Source organism: Equus quagga, chromosome 9 (assembly GCF_021613505.1).
Source record: "Equus quagga isolate Etosha38 chromosome 9, UCLA_HA_Equagga_1.0, whole genome shotgun sequence".
Lineage (NCBI taxonomy): Eukaryota > Metazoa > Chordata > Mammalia > Perissodactyla > Equidae > Equus > Equus quagga.
In genome coordinates, this window is record NC_060275.1 from 55,344,936 (window position 1) to 55,366,803 (window position 21,868).

Sequence of the window (21,868 nt, forward strand, 5' to 3'; positions counted from 1 at the left end):
GGGTGAAGCTTGAAGAAAATGGACGGAACAGGTGGAAGCTGAAGGACCTGAGATTTAAGAAACAAGGGAACTCTGGAATAGGATTTAAAAAAAATGAAACATACAAAAACAAAAAACCCTTCCTAGAGATTCTTTTTTTTTTTGAGGAAGATTAGCCCTGAGCTAAGTGCTGCCAATCCTCCTCTTTTTGCTGAGGAAGACTGGCCCTGAGCTAACATCCATGCCCATCTTCTTCTACTTTATATGTGGGATGCCTACCACAGCATGGCGTGCCAAGCGGTGCCATGTCTGCACCCAGGATCCGAACCGGTGAACCCTGGGCCACCGAAGTGGAACATGTGCACTTAACCGCTGCGCCACTGGGCCGGCCCCTCTAGAGATTCTTTTTAAAAAAAATGGTCTGTAGTTTTTCAGCAAAAGTTTTTCAGGTCAGTCTTGCTGGAAACAGGGGACTGGGCTTGTTAGCTGCACACTGTTCTTTCCAGCCTCAGGAATCTCCATTTGCTTAAATGGTACTTGGAAAGACACACACGAGGTGACATTTGGACAGATGCCACTTCCCACAAATGGAAAAGAACTGGCCTCAGTTGTATAGAGAGTTTGGGGGAAGTAAAAGAATACGGAAAATTATAAACCTAGATTTTCTATTTGATCCTCAGTCTATAGAAAGTTTAACATCCCGGATGAAGAACAAAAGCAAATCGAAACTATGTGTGAAGGTCACTCAGAACATCTCTACCTTCAACGACAAGCAGAGACCATGAAACAACAGGAAATGAATTTCAGGTACTCAAGTGCCAGACTTTTTCAACAAGTTGGAGAAAATATGCAGAAAGAATGGCCACTGACCGAGCTGACCTTATTCTTCACAGGGCCAAGAACACAAAGGCTCATTTCCCAGATGCTGAAGATGTTCTCTCTCAGGGATGTGGGTGTCCGACACCGCAGGGCCTGACTGCCTGCCTACAGAAGTCTTACCGGACTTCATTACCTCCTACCTCCCAAAACAACCAAAACTGACGCCTGGCAGCGTGGTAAGGTATTCAAAAACCTATTATGAGCAGAAATATTTGGAGTTAGACCTTATTTTCTTAAATTCTCATTGTGGGTTCAGAATTGAATGACCATTTCGTGCAAATTCATTTCTTTTGACTCCCATAGTGCAAGGTTTAGAGTTTTAATCCAATTTTTAACCCGGCATGAAAAATATACTTCAGTGTTCAATGGTTGGAAATCTCCTCTGAGATATCAGGGAACTAAACGGATTAAAAGCTGGAAGGAGTATGAAGATAAATGTGTGTGCTTGTGCGCACACAGACGTGCTATGCTTTGTTTGCTTCCCTGCCCAGGGAGGACATCCAGCAGTGCTCATAACCCATCTTCCTCTTGGTGATCTCTAGTACCGAGTCAACCAGCGGTGGGCACAAGAGTGTGCAGAATTCAACACAACACACAAACAAAAAGCCTGCAGCACTCAGTCTGGAGTAACAGTGCCCTTGCTGGCTTCCCACTTGGCCCAGAACTCCCACGCAACTGCCACCTCCCCCGTGCCCCGTGGAAGCCCTGTGCTGCTCAGTGGCTCATGCGGGCCCTCGGCCAGCCAGCCCGGGAGCTGGGAAAGGACGTCCCCAGAGTCTCCAAAGACATAAAAACACAAACAAAAATACAACAAAATACCTTGGGCCCCTACCACGTGGTGAGAGCAGGTTTGGTGAAGGGTGTTAATGAGGAGGCGGCTTGTCAACCCCGGTGGGCGGAGCCAGCACCCCCTACAGGGGAAATCCTGCGTCTCTTTCTGCACAACCGGGAACAGCACCATCAGCAGTGCCGAGCGAACCTCTCAGAGTGGGGAGACACAGCACAGTCCATTCTCTGCAGTGGCCCCGAGACCCCAGAAAGTCCTCTCTGTCGCAGTGAGAAGCGCTGGCCGCGCTCATGTCCTTGCTCTCCTGACCTCCAACAGGGAGCTGGGAGCGCAGGGGCTGTGTTCCCGGTAGGCAGCCCAGGAGGCTCCTTTCGTGCAGGTCGCATGGTCTTTAGCTGCCCTTCCGCTCTGAGAAAACCAACAAGGCCTCTCCGAGTCCGCCGAGCAGGAGGCTGCAAAACACGGGAAGAGGTCAGCTCTCCCATCCCTCGAGCCAGGAGGGACCACTGAGCCACCCAGCGCCCACACCCGGCGGCCAGGGGTGCCCCTCGTTCTGCAGCTGGGACTTGCACTCCCCACCCAGATAGCCGGGCTCCGAGGGCAGGCCCAGGGATCCATAGTCTCACAATTATTAAGGTGACCGTCACTGAATCCTTTCATTTCATTTAGACCAACCAAACATATAAAAATGAAAAAACACAAATGGGGAATTGCGAATTTTCCACCAGAGCAGGAAGAAATATGGCCAGTGATTTGAAAATGAAAAAGTAGTGGGAGAACCGAGGATTGTGAGAAAAAGAGGAGTTGACTATTTTCAAATCCAAAGGTCTGCACATTTTCTATTTTAGAGTTCTCAGTAGGCAATCTGCTGTCTGTCTGAATCCCGTGTCATTCTTCCCAAAAAGCACTTCTGGGGACTGGGATGGGCCACCAATAAAGGATTATGATGGGGGTGGTTCCTGATGACGAAATGCTCTTGTTCAGAGGTGCCAAGAGCCCTCTCAATTCTACCCTTTTCTTCCTTTCTTCTCCCATCTCCCCACCCAATATCCCAATTCTCCTATATACTCACACACAACACACACACATTCAGGCCACAGCACCTTTCTATTTCTAACATGTATCTAGCATAGTTCTAACATATATGAAACACACATAAACTGCGCACATTATACTCCCAGTGAGAAATGTCACTTATGTGGGTGACTCTGACATATAGGTCATTTGTAGCATTTACCACTTTTAACACAGGAATGAATTGACTAAGTGTGAGAATATAAAAACCATAAGCTGAGTTCAGATTGTGACTCGGGAATTTATTAGCTTCGTAATCCCGTGTGTGTTATTCCACTTCAGTTTCCTCATCCATACCGTGGAAGATGATCACATCTAACAGCCTCTGTGAGGCTTAGAAGGATACACCTGAAGCAATCTCCCGCTGTGCTTGGCCTATAATTGACAATATATAAAATACGATTATTTCCTAGTCGACTGCCTTCCCAGAACAGCAATCCCTTCCTCAGTGGCCCTCACAGCTGGCTGCCTGCCCAACCTCCACTTGAAGGCTTCTAGTGAGGGGCACATCCTGTTTGCAAAGCAAGCCTGTCCCACTGTTGAGCAGCTCTAGCCATGGGATCCAAGCATCGATGGGCATCTTACTTGTGGAAGGCCCTGGGCACAAGGTTCCTTCCTCCGGGAGGAAGCACTTCCTCATACTGACCCAATAGCTGCTTCTTACAACCTCACCTGTGAGTCCAAGTTCTGCTTTCTAGAGCAACGAAGAACAAATCGACTTCATCACCCACCTGTCAACCCTAGAGAGTGAGAAAATCCCCTGAACCACCGTCATCTCCTCTCCCTGGTGACTACAGGCCTCTAGGTACAGGCAGAGAGGGGCACTAGTCAAGGAGCCAGTCACTGGGGGCAGGGGCTGGGAGGACGTCCCCCACATGGGCTAACAGCTGGGCTGGAAAGAAGGGCAGGGGGGACATGTATGCCTAATGTCTTAAACTCCAAGTTGGAATGTACTTTCCTCTTTCCTACAGAAATATTATAAACAGTGCCAATAAATCAATGGATTCTCTTTGATGCAAATTTAACTCATAATAACGTAGCTGAAATTAGTGTCTACATTTAAACCAAATTAATTTGAAGATTTTCCTAGATCTGTAATCATCATTTATAGGATTGCTTCTGTGAGAAACTGGGGTCCAAGTTCCAAAAGACCAGGTTTTGAAACATGACCTATTTGTGCTTGTCCCTTTTCTAGTTCAGGACCCAGACTCTGGAGGGTTCTGTTGCCTCTTCTCTTTGGATGCAGAATGCCTGTGAAGGGAAGCCATTCTTTTCATACACAGGCTTACCTCTAAAGATGCGGCTTTTCCTTTTAAGCAGATTTGCTGTTCCCTTTAGTATCCGTTAAAGAAGGCATACACTATCTTCTTAAACACCTGGGCAAGTGCAGAGCAGCCATGAGCCAATGCAAGGGCTGCACAGAGCTTTCAGTTTGGGAGGGTTTTATTTCCACAAATGTAACCGGGGCTCCATAATTTCTACAGTTTCCACTAATCCTCCTTAATCACCAGGGAGAAGAACAGGGTATCGGGCGGCTCTTTGCCACTTTTACTCCCACAGTCTTAGAACAATGCTGAAGTGTAATAACCTGGCATTTCATCCCTTTGGCTTAGCTATTTTCTGAAACACCAAAGCAGCTTGCGAATGCTAACATGAAAACAATCCTTGGTTCAGTTTATGGTTAAGAGAGCCAGGGAGGGGGGCTTTGATGCTGTTTTCTAAACAGCAGGAGAAGCTGACATGGGGTGCAGGAATCTTAATAGCATTACAACTATTTAAGGCAGAGCTTTACTGAACTGTTTGCAAATCTTGTAATCCCCATCATTCCTGAAACGAACAAACTTCAAGTAACTAAGGCATAAACATCAGATTGCACAGCAGACCCAGCCAGAAATAGTCATCTCTAGCTTCTCCTCCAGGGGTTCATTTTCAGCGTCTCTCCAGTCCTTTTCTTTTCTCCCCTCCCATCTCAATTTTACATCTATTACTGGTCATTCAACAAACTCCTATTGAACTCACTAGACGTAGGACAGAGATGGCCTCCTTTTCCCGGCTGTAGGCCCAGCACTTCACGCAGCAGCCAATACACACTTACTCCATGGGCGATGGGATTCTTATCCCTGCCCCCTCTTTTCCCATCTTGATTCCAAACTATTTTTGTTCTCTTCTCTTTTCCTCATCAAAACGTATCTGCCTAATGTACCATTCCGTTGGGGACTTGCTGAGTGACAGTTCACAATCCGACAAACTCCTCGGTGAAAGAGAAGGTTTCAAATTTTTGATTCAAATAGAAACTGGTAAGTTTCAGACACTGAGAGCACAGATGCATTTTGGGGTGTGTTGGGGGAAGTTCTTCCTTCACCCCTAAATTCATTCTTCCTATAAATAGACTTGGGCAGTCTCCAGGAAGCTCTCTAAAAGTAAAGGCATAAGATATCTTTACTCGAAGCTGACATAAGGTCATTTTCTAGAGACTCTTGGTTTTAGTGAGGTTAGTGTGAGGATCAAGTTCAAGCAATGCTTCTGTCGGTCCCACGATCAGTGGCAGGCTCAGTGAATGACTGGAAAAGGCGAGAAGTTGATCACGGAATCTTAAGAACAAAGAGGTTGTGTTTTGATTATTCCTTTCTCTCCTTGTCCCTAAACCATTCCAAAGAGAAGAGTGCCTCTCCTACTAAAAGGGATTCCAAGAGGAGGCGCCACCCACAACTAATGCTATGCAACAAGGACACCGCTCACAGTTCAAACTCTTTCTTCCGTATGCGTCAAATCCCTTTTGCTGAAATTTTGGAATAGAGGGAATTCATATCGATATATACCATAAAACCCTGTTAATTAAAAAATGAATAATTAAATAAATCTGGATATTTAAATTACTGGGCTTGCAGTAGACTGTTTTATAATTAAAAACAAGATAATTAGCTGGACAAGAACAATTGCTTTTAATTAGAGACTTTAAAAGTTGACCAACGTAGGGTACGTAGGTTTATAATTTTTGTCGGGAACACGTATAGAAGGCTGGCTCCTCATGTGTTCCGCAGGCTCTTGGTGCTGGGCCGACACGAAGGTGAATGATGTGGCTCCTCTCCTGGAGTTGCTCATGGCCGCAGGTAGACTTGGCGTGCATGCCTCCCTGCTGCTCAGTGGGGTGGGTGCTGAAAGCTGTACACAGAGGGGGTAGGCGAGGCTGCAGAAGACCTGACGCTCCAGCTGATCCAAATCTCTAATTAGGAGATAAGCAAGTTTCTGAAGATCTTGCTGAAATTCCAAATTTCAGACCACTTTCAAAAGCATTTTCTCCACTAACCACCACAAACCTTTAGATCCGTGCTTCCCAACTGGGGCGGTTTTGGCCCCGAGGAGATGTTTGGCAATGTCTGAAGACATTTTTGGTTGTTAAAACTGAGGGGGGTGCTACTGGCATCTAGTTGGGTGGGGTTCAGGTTTGCTGCTAAAAATCCTACAAGGCACAGGACAGCCCCCCACAACAAAGAATTATCTGGCCCAAGATGTCAACGGTGCTGAGGGTGAGAAACCCTCCTTCAGATGGCGTGCAGTTAAGCGGTTGCTCTTCACCTGTTCTGTGCAGCTAAGCTGCTGCCCACCCAGGAAGGTGGCCAATGACATGTGCACTCATCTTCTAGATGGTGACCTCGCTGGGGCCGTGGACTGTGTCTGTAGCCTCAGAGCCCAGCAAGCACTTTTGGTGGAATGAATGAATATGCAAGCAAATGGCTGCAAGGATGTCAGCCGATACAGGGTCCTCTGGTCTCAGCCAGCCTGGAGCAGTGGAGGCCGTGCTGACTTGGAGATCCCACGCTCACGTGAAGGGGCAGCCTCTATCCATTCCAGCAACTGCTGCTGTGTGGAAGTACAGGCCCAACATAACAGCTGTTCCACGTTTTCAAAAAAATCTGGAAATCCAGCCTTTTATGGGGAAATCAACTGATTTCTAAATGTTGACTAATTTAAAATTTGAAAAGCAAAAAACAAGAAACGATAACTATACAGGCAAACCCAGTAGGTCCAAACAAAACAGGCCTGCAGCCCCTGCCCTTTGTGACTTCTGATCAGCAAACGCGCCCACCAGACAGAGAGCAGCCTCGGCCCTGCCCGGGATCTGAGAGCTGGTCACTCAGGCACAGCTTGAACACACCCAGTCTCTGGACAGTGCAGGCCAGCTCTGTGCAAAAGACAGAAAACGTGAAACAGTCTGACACTCCTCTTCTGGTGGTTCACTTTGTGGTTGGAAAATTCTTTGAGGCTGAAAACACACCATCCTTAAACTCAAGAGTTCTCAAAAATCAGGAAATTCCAAAGTCAAGCTTCCTTTTACAATAATCACACACGCTGTTTCCTTGATTTGGGCACACACAACCTTTCTTTCCATTCTGTTCAGGGCATACCACAGCGTTCACAGGATGTGAGACAGGCCGGAGACACGGCCTCTCACTGGCGGGTGCTGTAACGTGCAGACTTAGCATTTCCTCCCCATTGGAGAGCCATGTCACTCTGACCCCTCACACTCCGTTCCATACCTGGGTTTTTGTGGTTCATTTTTAAATTCTGTAGAAAATACAACTGATGAAGGCTTATTTGTAAGAAAGAGAAATACTGTCAAGAATTCAGACGATCACTATGAAGGTTAAGATAGAAATTTGGGGAAGAGTCTCAAGAACGTACTAGGATATCTTGGCAGTTGGGTTTTTGGACATTAACCTGCCTACCATTAGTGTCATGCCTTCCCAGAAGGACAGGCGCAGAGGAAGACAGAGGGAGCACAGGCTTAGCTCCCTGTCGTTCAGCCCCAGCTCCGGTAATAAATCGTTAAGTCTCACCATTAGTGCCTCTGCCCCTCCATCCTTCCCTGCTTTCCTGGGGCGAGGAGGGCCAGACCCTCTTCCACCCACAGCCCAGCCTCTCCCTTCTGCATAAGGTCCGGTTTCAAGCCAGTTCCTACGCCTTCTTGATCACCCCGTCCTCTTTCCCACCTTCTGTTTCCACACTCATTGGGAATCCAAACACTTACTATCCTATCCCATAAATTATCTTTTTGACTTCCCCTTCCCCTGAAAACTCTTGAGGATTGGATGATGTCTTCTACTTCTTAATGGCTTCCACATACTTTGCTTACAGCAGTCACTCAACAAATATTTTTAGCTGATTGATATAACTATAGCTTATAGTATTAAAAATCTGAGACAATGAGATCTTTTTCCTAAAAATGTTCCACTGGACATTCTTAGTTCACCATGTCAGTCCCTGGACAAGAAAGAGAGCTGTCTTGTCCTGGGTAACGCTTCTTCTGTATTGCTGTTGAATCAGCCAGATGCTCCTGACGGATGATCATACTGATGGGAAGTGGAACATTTAGGCTAATTTCTCTTCCATCTCCCTTACAACCTGCTTCTACCAGACATTAGCTACACTGTTGGTAAATCCTTGGTGTTTCCCAGATCAGTTCCAGGGAGGTCCATGAAGGTTATGGGGCCTTGGACACACGCAGACCTGGTCTGACTCCTGGTCTAATCACCGAGTAGCTATAAAATCTTAGGAAAAATCACTTAAATATTCTGAACCTCAGCTTCTTCATCTTTAAAATGGGGCTAACTTGGAGGATTGTTGTGAAAGTCAGAGATAATATTAATATAAAAATGTCTGAAACAGAGCAGTTGCTCAATAAACGGTTAGTTATTACTAAAAGGAACAAGAGGAGGGTGTAGGAGTATTCCCTAATTTTTCTTTTCCTTCCATTTTTCTTCTTAGGGTAGGAAATGCCCCCAATAGAGGCTCCTGAGAGAGGTTGAAAATCCCTTTTTCTGAATGCCGTGAGCAAAAGCCCCACTTCTGTTGGCATGGGCTGGTTTAGATATGGACCTGCCCTAAGGCAGGCAGATGAGCAACTACAGATGCCAGCGGGGCGGCGATCTTTCGCTTGTATCCAGGAGCGGCTCCTGGCACATGTGAGGCCCTCCGTAAATATCTGTTTATTGAATGAACTCCTTCCAGCACGGGGCCACACGAGATGCAAAGTCACCTCCTGAGCATCCTCAGCATGGTATTCCACAGAGCCTGGGCCTGCCCCTCATGTTTATCCTGCAGGAATCTCCTACTGACGTTTAAAAATGATGCTGTTGTTTCTGTGGCTATGATAGCACCGGAGGGTTCTTCACGAGAAGTCCTGGGAGATGGGAGGCTGCCATGGGCTCACCCCGGCACCAGCGCTGGCCCCCACCAACGGGCACTGTGGTCCTTGAGTCAAAAGGAGACAATTCTACAGGTCTGAAGTGCAAACAAATGCAAAAAACGAGGGGACCAACTCTGATCCCCAGCATGAGGAAAAATAATGATTTCCTAGAACTATGCCTCATTTGAGCAAAAAAGCAACAATATGCTTTTTCTTTTCATGACACTGGTAAAGAAATGTAAAAGCCTCTTCTAAAACTTGTCTGCATTTCAGTTTTGAGCGCCATTCCAGGGGCTGGGGTGGGGGAATCTGCCAAACAGCATATCAAAATTGGAATGGAAATACGCATTACCTTCAAGTGGCCCGGGGCTTGTCATTCTTTTTAAAACAAAGGTTAGGAGACCAGTAAGCAGCAACAACAACTATGAATTGTCTTCCACAGTGTGCTGCACTGGTACTCAGGCCAGGCAGCGGTGTCGTGGGGAGGGAAAGCTGTGTGTCACCAGGCCAGCAGCCTGCAGGCCAGGCGAAGACTCAGCAAGGACTCCACTCTTCCTGGGTGACAAGGGGCTCATCTCGCTTGGCAAGCACCACTGGCTGTGGTTTCATTTTGTAGACAACAGAGCCCACCTCACTTGGCATATACATCCCTGATCAGACCTCACTTGTTCTCACCCGGAATCCAAACTGTTGTGACTTCTGGCAAGTGTGACAGCAGGAGCAGAGGAGAACAGACCTTTATTTTTACTCGATGCATTTCTGCATTGTTTTAAACATCTCACAAATAGCATGTACTGCCGTATGGTTTAAAAATGCAGAAGTATATACCCCCCAAATAAAGCCCGGCCGTTGATAAGGGGAGCAACAGCAGTTTAACAGTTGAAACTCGCCACCACCCCCGCCCCACCGCGTTTGCCTCCCGTGCGGATGACCGACCGAACTCTCGGGAAGGATCACACAGACTGGTTTGCATTTAATAATCTGGAGTAGAGCAAACTCTTAACCTGGTCAGCTCTTCAGTGGGCAGAGTCTGCGGAGAGAGTTCAGCGGTGGAACACACGTGATGGCTTCCTTCCGTTCCCAGCATGGTCACAACCACCTAGGTGGCCCTCGAGCAGAACCACAAGAGGCACATGGCCCTAACAAGCCCAAGGACCTGCTTCCTCTGTCTCAGACGGAGAGTTCCTCGGCCTGTGTCTGAAGGACAAGCTGAGGCTGGTCGGGCTGAGTCGTGCTGTGGCACTGATACAGTCAAGCAGCCTCCACATGTCCTTGTCACTAGTTGGCCAAATCCCCTTTGTGAATCATGGGCTCCGAGGCCTATGGAGCAAGGCTGTGTGGCCTTTTCGAGGAAGTGTGCCCTATGGTTTCCATCACAACTGCCCCATTTAGCTCCTGGGTCCCCCGCAGATGGCAGGCCACTGAGTCCTGAGCCGCAGCATCCTGGGTCCTCTCCACAGCCACCCCCCACGCGGCGGCCTCAGCCATCCCTCTAAGGTGGCCGCCTGCTCAAGTCACCGGCCGCTTACACCCTTCACCAGCCGTCTCCTGCACCCACCATGGAGCCCACACGCCTTGCAGCGGGCTCTTCCTTCCAGGAAGGAGGCAGACCCTACCAAGCAGAACCGTGGACGAGCAAGAGTGTCAGGCCCGTCCGGAGGGAGGGCAGCAAGGCGACAGGAAGCAGAAGGGGATTTAGACAGGGTGTGGTCCAGGAATGCCTCCCTGCGGCCACCTGGATGTGGAGACCTGGGGGATGAAACTGCACAGCTCAGAGGAAAGCATCCCAGGGCGAGCAAGGAGCCCACGGCTGTGAGGCGGGCATGGTCACGGCACAGAAAGGCGCTCCCCTCCCTGACCTCTTGACTGAGTCAGTCAACCACCTACTGGTATCTCGACTCTGAGTGCACCAGCACCTCAGCCTTAATGTAACTCAGCCGCCCCAACTCCTGATAACCCCACCCAACCTTGCAGAACCCCGATCCTCACACATGTTCCCCGTCTTGCTGAAGGGCAACTGCATTCTTGCAATGGCTCAGGCCCAAAACCTAAGAGCCATCCCAGCCTCCTCTCTTTCTCTCAGATCCCACCGCCTTTACCCACAGGACACTGCAGGCATCCTACCCCTCCACTGCGGCAGCCCGCTCTCAGCCATCGTGCACCCTGACCATTGCTAGAGTCTCTATCTGGTCTTTCTGTTTCCTCCCCTCTATAGCCTGTCCCCAAACCAGCAGACAGAGGGATGCGTTTTTAACATAGGAGCATGTGGCTCAAAATCCTCTAATCGCTTCCCATTTCACTCAGGGTAAAGCCAAGCCCTTACAACGGCTTTTAAGACTCCTCATGGTCAGCCACCAAACACCTTTCTAGGCTCATCTCCTACTAATCGCCCCCTTGTCATGCTGCCCTGGTCACACTGCTGCTCAAGCAGACTGAGCACACTCCCACCTCAGGGCCTTTGCACTTGCTGTTCCCCTCAATATCCCATGGTTCACTCCCTCACTTCCTTCAGGTCTCTGCTCAAATATGGTAGGGAGAGGCAGGGCTATCTTTAAGCAAATGGATGGTTGCTTCTAAACAAGGGTGATCTGGAGCTTGACTAAGAGAAAATGAACTGAAGGATCAAAGAAAAAAACCAAACATAGCGATACATATACATTTTTTAAAAAGTGGTTAACTTTTTAATAACAGTTAAAAATGGTTTCATAGTGGTTACTCTCGTGTGGATGAGTGGCTGAAAGGTGAACTGGTGACGTTCTGTTTCTTAATGTGGATGCTGGCCTTAGTAGGTGTAGCATACTCAGTTTGTGAAAATTCACGGAGTTGCATATTTATGATATATGCACTCTCCTGAATGTATATTTCAACGTAAATAAAATACATAGCCAACACACGCACCCTTTCTTCAACATTTGAGAGCAAAAATTAATGTCCTGATAAAACCCAAACAACAAATTTGCTTTTCCTCTCTCTATGCAAAGGACTTACCATCCCACAGTTGCACTGGTCAGAATCGTATCAAACAGCAGTACCGAGAAACCGGCTGTGATCACCTGCAGAAATAATTTCAACAAGAGGTCATCAGAGCTGTAGGACCTTGGTGACCTTCTCCATTCATTCTCTACAAGCTTAGTTCAGATCCCTCATTTGAACATTTCTTTCCACTTCATGACCTTCTCCCCACACACTTCCTAGTCCCCGGTATTTAGTGCTGCCTCTGAGCAAAGCATTTGGTGCAGAAAATACCAGGTCCTAGTCTATTTTGGAGTTGGGAATCTTCAAAGAAGCATTTCACTTCCAAACTTTTCAAAAGAGGAGGCACACAGCCAGCATCTCACTCATCTCTCTCCAGGTCAGGGGCGGAGTGAGAACATGCATTTCCATCTTGTCTCAGCTGCACAGAGCGAATCCCCAAGGTCAGTCGTGCGCATGAGCCGGTTCGCAGATCCTCCAGATAAAAACTCCTCTGTCCACCTGCCTTTCCCTGCAGCACTGTCTCCCCCTCTTGTCCCAATGCCTCTGTCTTTCTGGCCCATGTCACATTTTCTAAGAAACCAGGTGCTTCCTGGGGAAGGGAGCAATTAAATCATTAACTAATTATTTGCAAATATCTAGAAGCCAAAGGAGATGGGAAGAGGTCACCCCCGCATCTCTCGGAACTAGAAGTCACAGAAAAGTCTCTTAGAAATGGCATCAAGGGGACTCAGATTCCCATGGAGCCTCTAAATGTCGGGACAAAGAACGTGTGTGACAACCCAACTTTGTCAACACATGTAATGTCTGTTCAGGAAAAGAAGTTTTTTGTTTCCAGAAATCTGCATTATGGAATACAAAACAGCTCTCACCCTAAGGACTTGCTGTCTTGCAATGAGAAGTAAGAAGCAGGCTGCATTGGGAGGGGTCACTCAGGCTGGACACCCTCAGAAATGTCAACTACTATCTCACTCAAGGGGACTGCATATGCTGTCCTGGAGGCCTCTTCAGGTCTCCCAGCTGGGAACAAGGCAGCAAGCAGATGGTCAGACGGAAGGAGCATATTAATAAGTCTCATCTTCATTCATTTACTGTCTCAAAAAGAAGTCTGGAAACATACACCAGGAGCCTTCAGTACAAAAACTTTGTGAAATTTTGGAACCTCTGTAGTTTACCCATTTGAGGTCACTTTCTGTTTTTTTCCCTTTATTGATTTGCAGCAAAAACCTTGACAACAAAAAAGGCCTGTGTTGTCTTCAGGAACAAAAAAGAAGAGGCAACATGGTCAGGGAGACCATTGCAAAGCAGAACCCAAAGGACAAGAGGAAAGAGATCCGTTAAAGTGTTGAATGGTGGGTTTTATCTTAAAGAACAGGATGTCCTACCCTCCCACCCTCCTTTTATTTTATTTAGGATTTTTGCATCTATGGTATAAGCGAAGTGAGTCTAAAATTTCATCTTGCAATGCAATTGTCTGGGTTTGGAAACAAGGTTCTACTAACCACATAAGTTAGTTCCTGAGCTTCCCTTCTTTTCCCATACAAGATAAAGAGATCTGTACTGTGAAAGGTAACCCCAACTCGAACGCCCCTGGACCTGGAGCTTCTAGTAGGGGTGGCCTTTAACAGCCACTGCCCTAACCACGTCTTCTCTTTCTCCTTTATTCAAGTTTGCCATTTTCAGTTTTGCCAAAAATGTATTTCATCTTGGTTTTCCAACTCATTAGTATTTAGCTGTTTGGATAAATATCATTTATTTCATTTATGCCTGTTTTTATCACCTTCCGTTTTATTCTTACTTTTTACTTCCTTTTTTCCCCCTTCTTAGTCTTGACCAAAGTTAATTACCTTGTTAATCCCTCTTTCCTTTTGCAACTCCTTGGACATTTTCTGGGCTGGTGCCAACGGAGATGGATTTCTTGGAATCGCTGAAGAGGTTCCATTCTACTGATGGATGTCAGCAGCGCTGGCAGCCTGGTGTAATGGAGCACCTCGCTGAATTTATGAAGGGCTCAACTAGCCTTTCTTCATCACCATTGTCTTCATCTCCTTTGCCCCTTTTTAACATCTTTTTTCTTTTTTTCCAACTTTTTCGAGGAATAATAATTGCCATATATAATTGTATATATTTAAAGTATACAACATGATGATTTGATACACACATATATTCACGGCGTTCTTTGAGCAGCTCCTCTGCTTACTCTCTGCCTGCCTGCTCCACGTGACTTTCGGTCTCCCCTGTGAAGCGGTCACCTCCCACGGGCCGTGCAGCAGCCACAGCCTGGGACTCGTCCCTCCGTGCCTCCGTGAGCTTATTCAGCGTAGGAGGAGGCCTGTCTGCCATGAGATAGACAGCTGGCCCGCTTATTCCTATTAACTGCACCTTCTGCCAAGAAAAACACATCTTAAAATTTTCAAACCAGCCCTTGCTTGAAAATAAGGTTGGTTTAGGAGCCACACTGGTGCCTCTGCCATCTGCTGCTTCCTGGAAATGTTTGGATAGTCTCCTGCCTGTCTCCTGAGCTGCTTTTTCCAACTTCTCTAAAGTTTTATCTCTCAATGAGCAAATTTTCTGCTGGCTGAGACACTCACCAGAATTTCCCAACTAGGTTTGTCTCATTTTTGGAGGGAACGTATAGTGAAGTTGTTTGCACCAGAGACAGAGCTACTGTGGAGTCAGCTGGGCCACTTTTTATCTATGCAGTAAGAACCACCAGTTTCTTAGGCTTCCCCACTCTTACTTCCATCACCAGTCCTAGCAGTCAGCTCTCTTTTTGGAGGCGTCTTCACACACACACATGCAGAGTCATCAAGTTTACCACTTCCCAAAAGTCACTGCATAAGAAAGGACAAGCAGCAGCCAACAACGCCTCGCTGAGGGGCAGACACTGGGCCACTGGCCAGCCTGACTTACCCACTGAGTGACCTGCACCCACACATCAACGCCCCCATGTCTGAGGTTCACGTTCATGCCTCGGCAAGCACCGGATTTCTATATGCCCTGGGCCTTAAGGGCTGCTCAAGAACACTCGGAAGTTTGAATGATAAGTCTGCTCATGCCAAAGATCCACTCTACTTCTAGTTCTGTCGAGGAGCAAATAGAAGTCAGGAGTGGGTAAGCGTGCCAATCTGGGTACAGAATGTCCCAGGTATAGTCACTCAGGGGCAGAACTTGAGAGGTTGAGGGACTCCCTAAGATCTCAGGTGGGGAAGCTGGGACCCAGAGATGGTGCGTGACCTGCTCCGGGAGCCCAGCTACTTCATGGCAGTGAGGAAGAGAACCAAGGCACTGATTCCGAGGTCAGCCTTCTCTCACAGCCAGAAACTCAAGAAAGGGCCCAGATGGCTCCATACAACTTTTTTGAAAAAAAGAATCCACTGAAAGCAGGGCTTTGAACAAATATTTGCAAACCCATGTTCATAGCAGCATTATTCACAATAGTCAAAAGTTGGAAGCAACCCAAGTGTCCACTGATGGATGAATGGATAAGCAAAATGTGGTAATGCATACAATGGACTATAACTCAGCCTTAAAAAGGAAGGAAATTCTGCAATATGCTATGACATGGAGGAACCTTGAAGACACTATGCTAAGTGAAAGAAGCCAGACACAGAAGGACAAATACTTCATGATTTCCCTTATATGAAGGAGAGTGGTCAAACTCAGACACAGAAAGTAGAATGGGGGCCACCAGGGCCTGGGGGCAACAGGGATGGGCAGTTAGTGCTTAATGGGGACAGAGCTTCAGTTTGGGACGATGAAAAAGTTCTGGAGATGAATGTCAGTAAAAGCATAAACTTTTTTTTAAAAAAGCCTTTAAAATGGCTAAAATCTGCTCATGAAAAAGACTTCAAGTTACTCTTGGAACTTACCATTCAAGAGACATGAGTAGGAGCCATTACTACTAACTGTTGTTCTTGCTTTCAAAAACCATTTTTTTAAATATAAATTTTTCCCGAAAGAAGACAGAGTCTTGTGGTCTCAGGAATGCGTCCTTCGCACACACAGACTTCACCCACCCACGGCAGCACCTGCCCGACCCGGGATGCCAACAACAGCAGAACTCAATGCGTTGTGTCGGCACACGGCTTTGAACTTCCTGGCTTGGTCAACGGCTGTCACAACCTCTGTGTTATTGAAACAGATTTTGGTATTTGAAGCAGATCAGGTTTGTTTTTTAAACATTCATTTCGATCCCAAGACAAATTTTCTGTTTGTTTAAGAGAGAATAAAGAGGAGTGGCTGTTAGTGGAAACCTGCCAGATAGTCATGCATTTGGGGGAGGATCAGAGATTTGGGCTTCTTGTTGTTATTGTTTTGCTGTTGTTGTTTTAAATACATACGACAAGAAAAAAGTAGCCTACTGCAGCCTGCATACAAAGCCCTTCACTGAAACTCCTGTTACAACCATGCGCCTCTCACTTAAACTGGTTGTAGCTTTCCAAACACAGCTTCACACTATCATCTTGCCTTTGCTCAGCAAATTCTATCTAGAATAATTTCACAGGCCTTTTCGCACAATTCCTACTCACCTTTGGAAAATCCATTTCTGGAAAACCTTCCCTCAACCTGGCTCCTGTCCACACATCTGAGTGGCTCGGGGACCTCTTCTAGAAGCTTCCATAAATCTTTGCCATTGTATATCCCAAACTCGACTGAAATGCGTGGTCTCCCCACCGAGGGAGACCATCTTTGTACGTTTGGGACCTAGCAACAGAGACCCACATATAGTAAGCACCTGATGCATTTTACAAAACTGCACTAGGTCATCAGAGCTGGTAATCTAACTTCAAAGGTCACAATTTGTTTATTTTTTAAATCCCTTTTCACATATAGGGATAGCTGAAATCAAGACTTGAGAACCACGAGGACACTCTCCGCCCCTCATCTCCGCTGTTTTGACCAGTTACCTCCATGGGGCTAGAAAGAGCCCCACAGAGAGGATCTCAGACTGGCTCTCTCTGGTTCCAAGTCCAAAAATGTCAGGGAAGATTCCGAATGGCTCCTGGACCAACTGACTGTGGTCTGGGAGACAGAGCAATGTAAGAACTTTGCTCAACCTTGAACTTCATGGCTGGAATGGAGGAAGGACCGTTCCCTGGAGGAAGGCAGGAAACCGAGCAGGAAAACAACAGACGTCTTCCACACCCCAGCCCTTAACACCACCTGGGAGCTTGTAGGAAATGCAGAACCTCAGGCCCCATCCCAGACCTACTGAACAACGTCAACGAGGGAACAGATCCCCAGGTGATGTGCAAGCACAATTAAAACGTGCGGAGCTGTGCTCTACACCCTCCAACTCCAGCACCGTCCCAGGAACTACTCTGTCCAGCTGGTATGTGACCGCTCAGCACCGCCATTATCTCTGAGGAAGGGCAGACTAGCTCTCTCACAGGCCGCAGAGCTGGAGGCACATGTCAGACTGTCCTGGAGTCCGTCTGTGTTGCAGACTCACATATGAATCTTACTAACCCAATCTTCCTTTTAGGTCAAAGAGCAAATTTTTTAAAAATTTATAATCTGAGAGCAGCCTTTCTTTTTCTCGTAGGACCGAAGGAACTATTCTAAGTCCACAGAGAGACAGAAACACAGACAGAAACCACAACTAAGGCTGAGAATGCTATTTGGCGTTTTAAAAAGATTCAGTTAACCCCTATTACAAATTATATGATTTATTACCATGATCGTTGTAATAATTAATCATAGACAACTTACGCTAAACTCCAGGCATGGCTATTAACAGTATTTTATATCACTTCATTAAAACATACCATGAACAATTGATTTTGTTAGGTATCAGAAAAACAGCATTTACCACAAGCACAATAGGATTGAGAAGATAGATGAGGAACAAAAAGAGATTAGGGTCAGGTGAAGGAAGGATAAATTTTAAACCTACAGAAACCGTGGGTGACTTTTAACAAACTTTAACATTTTACAGAAGAAATAATAGAACAAAATTAGAAAAAATGTGACATGAATACCTAGTTCATGGAAAGGAAGGGAAGGAAGTAACGAAAATTTAAAGAGGGCAAAAAATGTCCCGGACCCAGGGCTCTGCAGTGTCCACGGATGAGCTCACTTCTCCTCACAGCAACCCTGCACAGGAGGGTGCAGAGGCCCATTTTACAGACGAAGAAACTGAGGCTCCTAGAGGTTAAATGCCTTCTCAAAGCACACAGTCACGACAAGACAAGAGCTGGGAAGAAAGCCCAGGTCTCCCGATTCCTATGCCAATCCTCCTTTTCCAGCTCCAAGCTAACCCTCAGGGGCGGCTTTGCTTGACCCTGGAGATGTCAATTTGACTCAGTAGCTCCCAACTCTGGATGTACATCAGAAACTCCTGACAAGTTAAAAAAAAAAAAAAAAACCAAACACTGAAGTTCGGTCCCAAATCAATCAAATTGGAATATCTTATAATGAGGCCCAGGTATCAGCATTTATTTTTGGAGGAAGATTAGCCGTGGGCTAACATCTGCTGCCAATCCTCCTCTTTTTCCTGAGGAAGACTGGCCCTGAGCTAACATCCCTGCCCATCTTCCTCTATTTCATATGTGGGATGCCTGCCACAGCATGACTTGATAAGCCATGCGTAGGTCTGCACCCAGGATCTGAACCAGCGAACACTGGGCTGCCAAATAGGAGCATGCGAACTTAACCGCTATGCTACCTGGCTGGCCCCAGTATCAGCATTTTTCAAGAGTCCCTAATAATTCTCATATGCAGGTAGAGTTGAGTCTCTGATTATTAATGTATTATGAGTTTGAGTCAAAGTATCCATAAACTGCCAAAATTCCAAGAACCATTCTATAACATTGATGGATAGGCCAGAACCTGGTAAATAAGATGTTATCGTTACTATCACCATTAACATCATCATCGCTGCAGGTAACATTTACTGCACCAACTTACACTCCCATCAGCAGTGTATAAGGGTTCCGATTTCTTCACATCCTTATTCTTGTCTTTTTATCATAGCCATCCTAGTGGGGTGAAGTGGTATCTCACTGTGGTTTTAATTTGCATTTTCCTGATGGCTAGTGATGTTGAGGATGTTTTCATGGGCTTATTGGCCATTTGTTTATCTTCTCTGGAGAAGTGTCTATATAGATTCTTTGCCCATTTTTAAACTATTTGTCTCTTTACTATTGATTTGTAAGAGTTCTTTATATATTCTAGATGCAAGTCCCTTATCAGATATGTGATTTGTCTGTGGGTTGTCTTTTCACTTTCTTGATGGTGTCCTTTGCAGCACAAAAGTTTGTAATTTTGATGAAGTCCAATATATCTATTTTTTCTTTTGTTGCTTGTGCTTTTGGTGTCAAGGCCACATTTTGAGTAGCAAGGAATTCTAAGTCACTATTCCAACCAACACCTTAACTAACACTATACATGTATCATACCATTATATCACGGTTTCCTTTTGGGGAGGTCATTCATTCATTCTACCTTCAAACATTTATATTCTACTTTGGAACATGATCTGCCTATCCAAATTATATACTGCTTTACTTGATTTATAATGTGTTTCCAACATGATTTTAGGAAAGAAGCCAATATCATGTTATGTGATCTGAATCCAATGTTTTGTGATTCAACAGAAATCTGAGGATTAGGAGATCAAAGCAGCAAATATACAGGCATACCTTGGAGATATCGCAGGCTCATTCCAGACCACTGCAATAAAGCTAATATTGCAATAAAGAGAGTCACATAAGTTTTTTGGTTTCCCAATGTATATACAAGTTATGTTTACATATACTGTAGTCTATTAAGTGTGTAATAGCATTATGTCTAAAGAAATAATGTACATACCTTCATTAAAAAATACTTTACTGCTAAAAATATGCTAACCATCATCTGAGCCTTCAGCCAGTCATAATCTTTTTGCTGGTGAAGGGTCTTATGAAAAATGCAATATCTGCAAAGCACAATAAAGTGAAGCACAATAAAACAATGTGTGCCTATATTTAATAGAGTCTAGAAAAACCTCACATAGTAATTCTCCAAATATATTCATAGTAATTTTGAAGAAGTTGGTGACCAGTTCTTTACAGTAGAAATAGAAGAACACAGTGTTGAGATTATGCAATCTCTCTTCTAAATTTCAACACTTTAAAGATGTCTTTCCATTGTCTATTGGTAGTCATAGTTTCCCTTGAAATATCATTTACTTCTTTAATTTAAGGTAATGTCTTTTTTTTCTGGCTGAAGATTTTCTCTTTCTCTTTAGTGTTCAACAGTTTGACTAAGATATACCTAAGTACGGTTTTCTGTTTATTTTTTGTTGACGGTTTGGTGAGCTATTTGAAGCTGTGGGTTGATGTCTTTCAGCAGTTTTGGAAAATTCTCAGCCATTATCCCTTCAACTATTGCTTCTGCCCAATCTCCCTCTCCTCAGCTTCCAGAACTCCAATGCTAACTGGCTGGCCCCAGTATCAGCATTTTTCAAAGGAGTCCCTAATAATTCCCATATGCAGGTAGAGTTGAGTCTCTGATTATTAATGTCTTATGAGTTTGAGTCAAAGTATCCATAAACTGCCAAAATTCAAATAACTATTTTATAACATTGATGGATAGGCCAGAACCTGGTAAATAAGATGTTACACATATGTTAGATGTCTTGGCAATTTCCCTCAGCCTCTTATGCTTTGTTCTGTTCTTCCCATTCTTTTTTCCTCTTTATGCTTCACCAAGCCTGCTACACTATGCCTAGTCTGCTCTTAGACCCACCCAATAAGTTATTAACTTCACTCATTTTTTTCAGTTCAATGATAACTATTTGATTTTACAGATTCCAATTTTGCATTGAAATTCTCCCGTCATTTAACTCATCTTTTCCTCTATTGTCTTTAACATATTACTCAGTCATTTTTAACTTATTGCTAGCTCCAACATCTGGATCATTCTGTTCCTATTATTTTTTCCACTGGATTATCAGTTATGTTTTCCTGCCTCTTCACATGTCTATAACTCTGTATGTTGGGACACTGCATATAAAAGAACTGTAGAGGCTCCAATGATAGCTTCTACCAGGAAGAATTGCTCTTTTCCTCTAATAGGATGATGGGCTCAATCCAATTAGGGATTGAGTGAATCAGAGATGGGCTGCAGCTCTAGTGAGACTCAGTCCACATCTAGCAGCCCTTCAGGTATGGTGCTCCCAGACTTGTGTTTAAGACCTTAGTGGATCTCTGTCTCCTCATCCCTAAAAGTTCTGCCTTTCTGAAATTTTGACCTTAGCTTTTTAGCTTCCCATTCCACGTAGGTTCAAAACCCGGCAACTGTCTTTAGGGGATGACTAATTGTATATTTGCTGCAGGCCCTTCTTTCTAGCAAAATTTTGTCTCCTAAGCACCTCAAGACTATGAGAGTTTTCACTTTGCCTTTCTGGGCCAGCCTGCAACCTCCTGAACTGACCCAGAACTCGACAAATGTCTCATGGGAGCATTGGACGTGCCTTTGGGGCTCCTCTAGTTTCCAGTCAATCGGGCCAGTTCCACATGACTGCCAAAAGCTCTGCTAGTTTCTCTTTCCCACAGAATAGTTCCTCTCCTTGGACCAAGCCAGATCCTTAGCCCACACCCAGAATCAGCAAATATCCTCCCGCTCCCCCCAAGAAGAAAATAGCCTGTGTTATTTAGTATATAGGAAGGGGTCTTCCTTCTCTGGAAATTTATTTAATTTAGTTCTTACTGCTTTCACAGATCTCTGATTACTTTAAAAATATGATTTTTATAATTTATTTGCCTTTTCCCCTAGTTGTGTCAGTTGAATGTTGACTTATCACAATACACAACATTCTACTCAAAAGTGGAGTTTCTCTTTATTACATAGATAAGAAAACTCAAACCTAGAGAGACGGTAAGCCACTGGTTTTCAAACCAGGCTGGGCTGACCACTATTTCCCTAGAGCCACCTTGGGTGTCACGGTGCGGCAAGGTAGGGGGGCTTTATCTGATATGTTCTGAACATCTTCCTGATCACTG

At 45.4% G+C, this 21,868-nt stretch overlaps 1 protein-coding gene across 3 annotated transcripts in view; it reads right to left on the reverse strand.

Annotated features, from left to right (window-relative positions):
* Nucleotides 1-287: 287 nt before the first annotated feature.
* The window catches only part of TMEM241 (transmembrane protein 241), a 117,783-nt gene continuing 96,202 nt past the window's right edge, over nt 288-21,868 (reverse strand). For 2 of the 3 annotated variants that reach the window (XM_046672367.1, XM_046672365.1), the window contains 2 exons: nt 11,895-11,959; nt 288-2,097 (listed from right to left, as the gene is read on the reverse strand). In XM_046672367.1, the coding sequence (XP_046528323.1) occupies nt 2,037-2,097; nt 11,895-11,959 (126 nt within the window). In that variant the 3' untranslated portion in view covers nt 288-2,036. Of the gene's footprint in view, nt 2,098-11,894; nt 11,960-21,868 lie in introns of those variants that run through there. The other variant, XM_046672366.1, reaches the window with a different exon arrangement.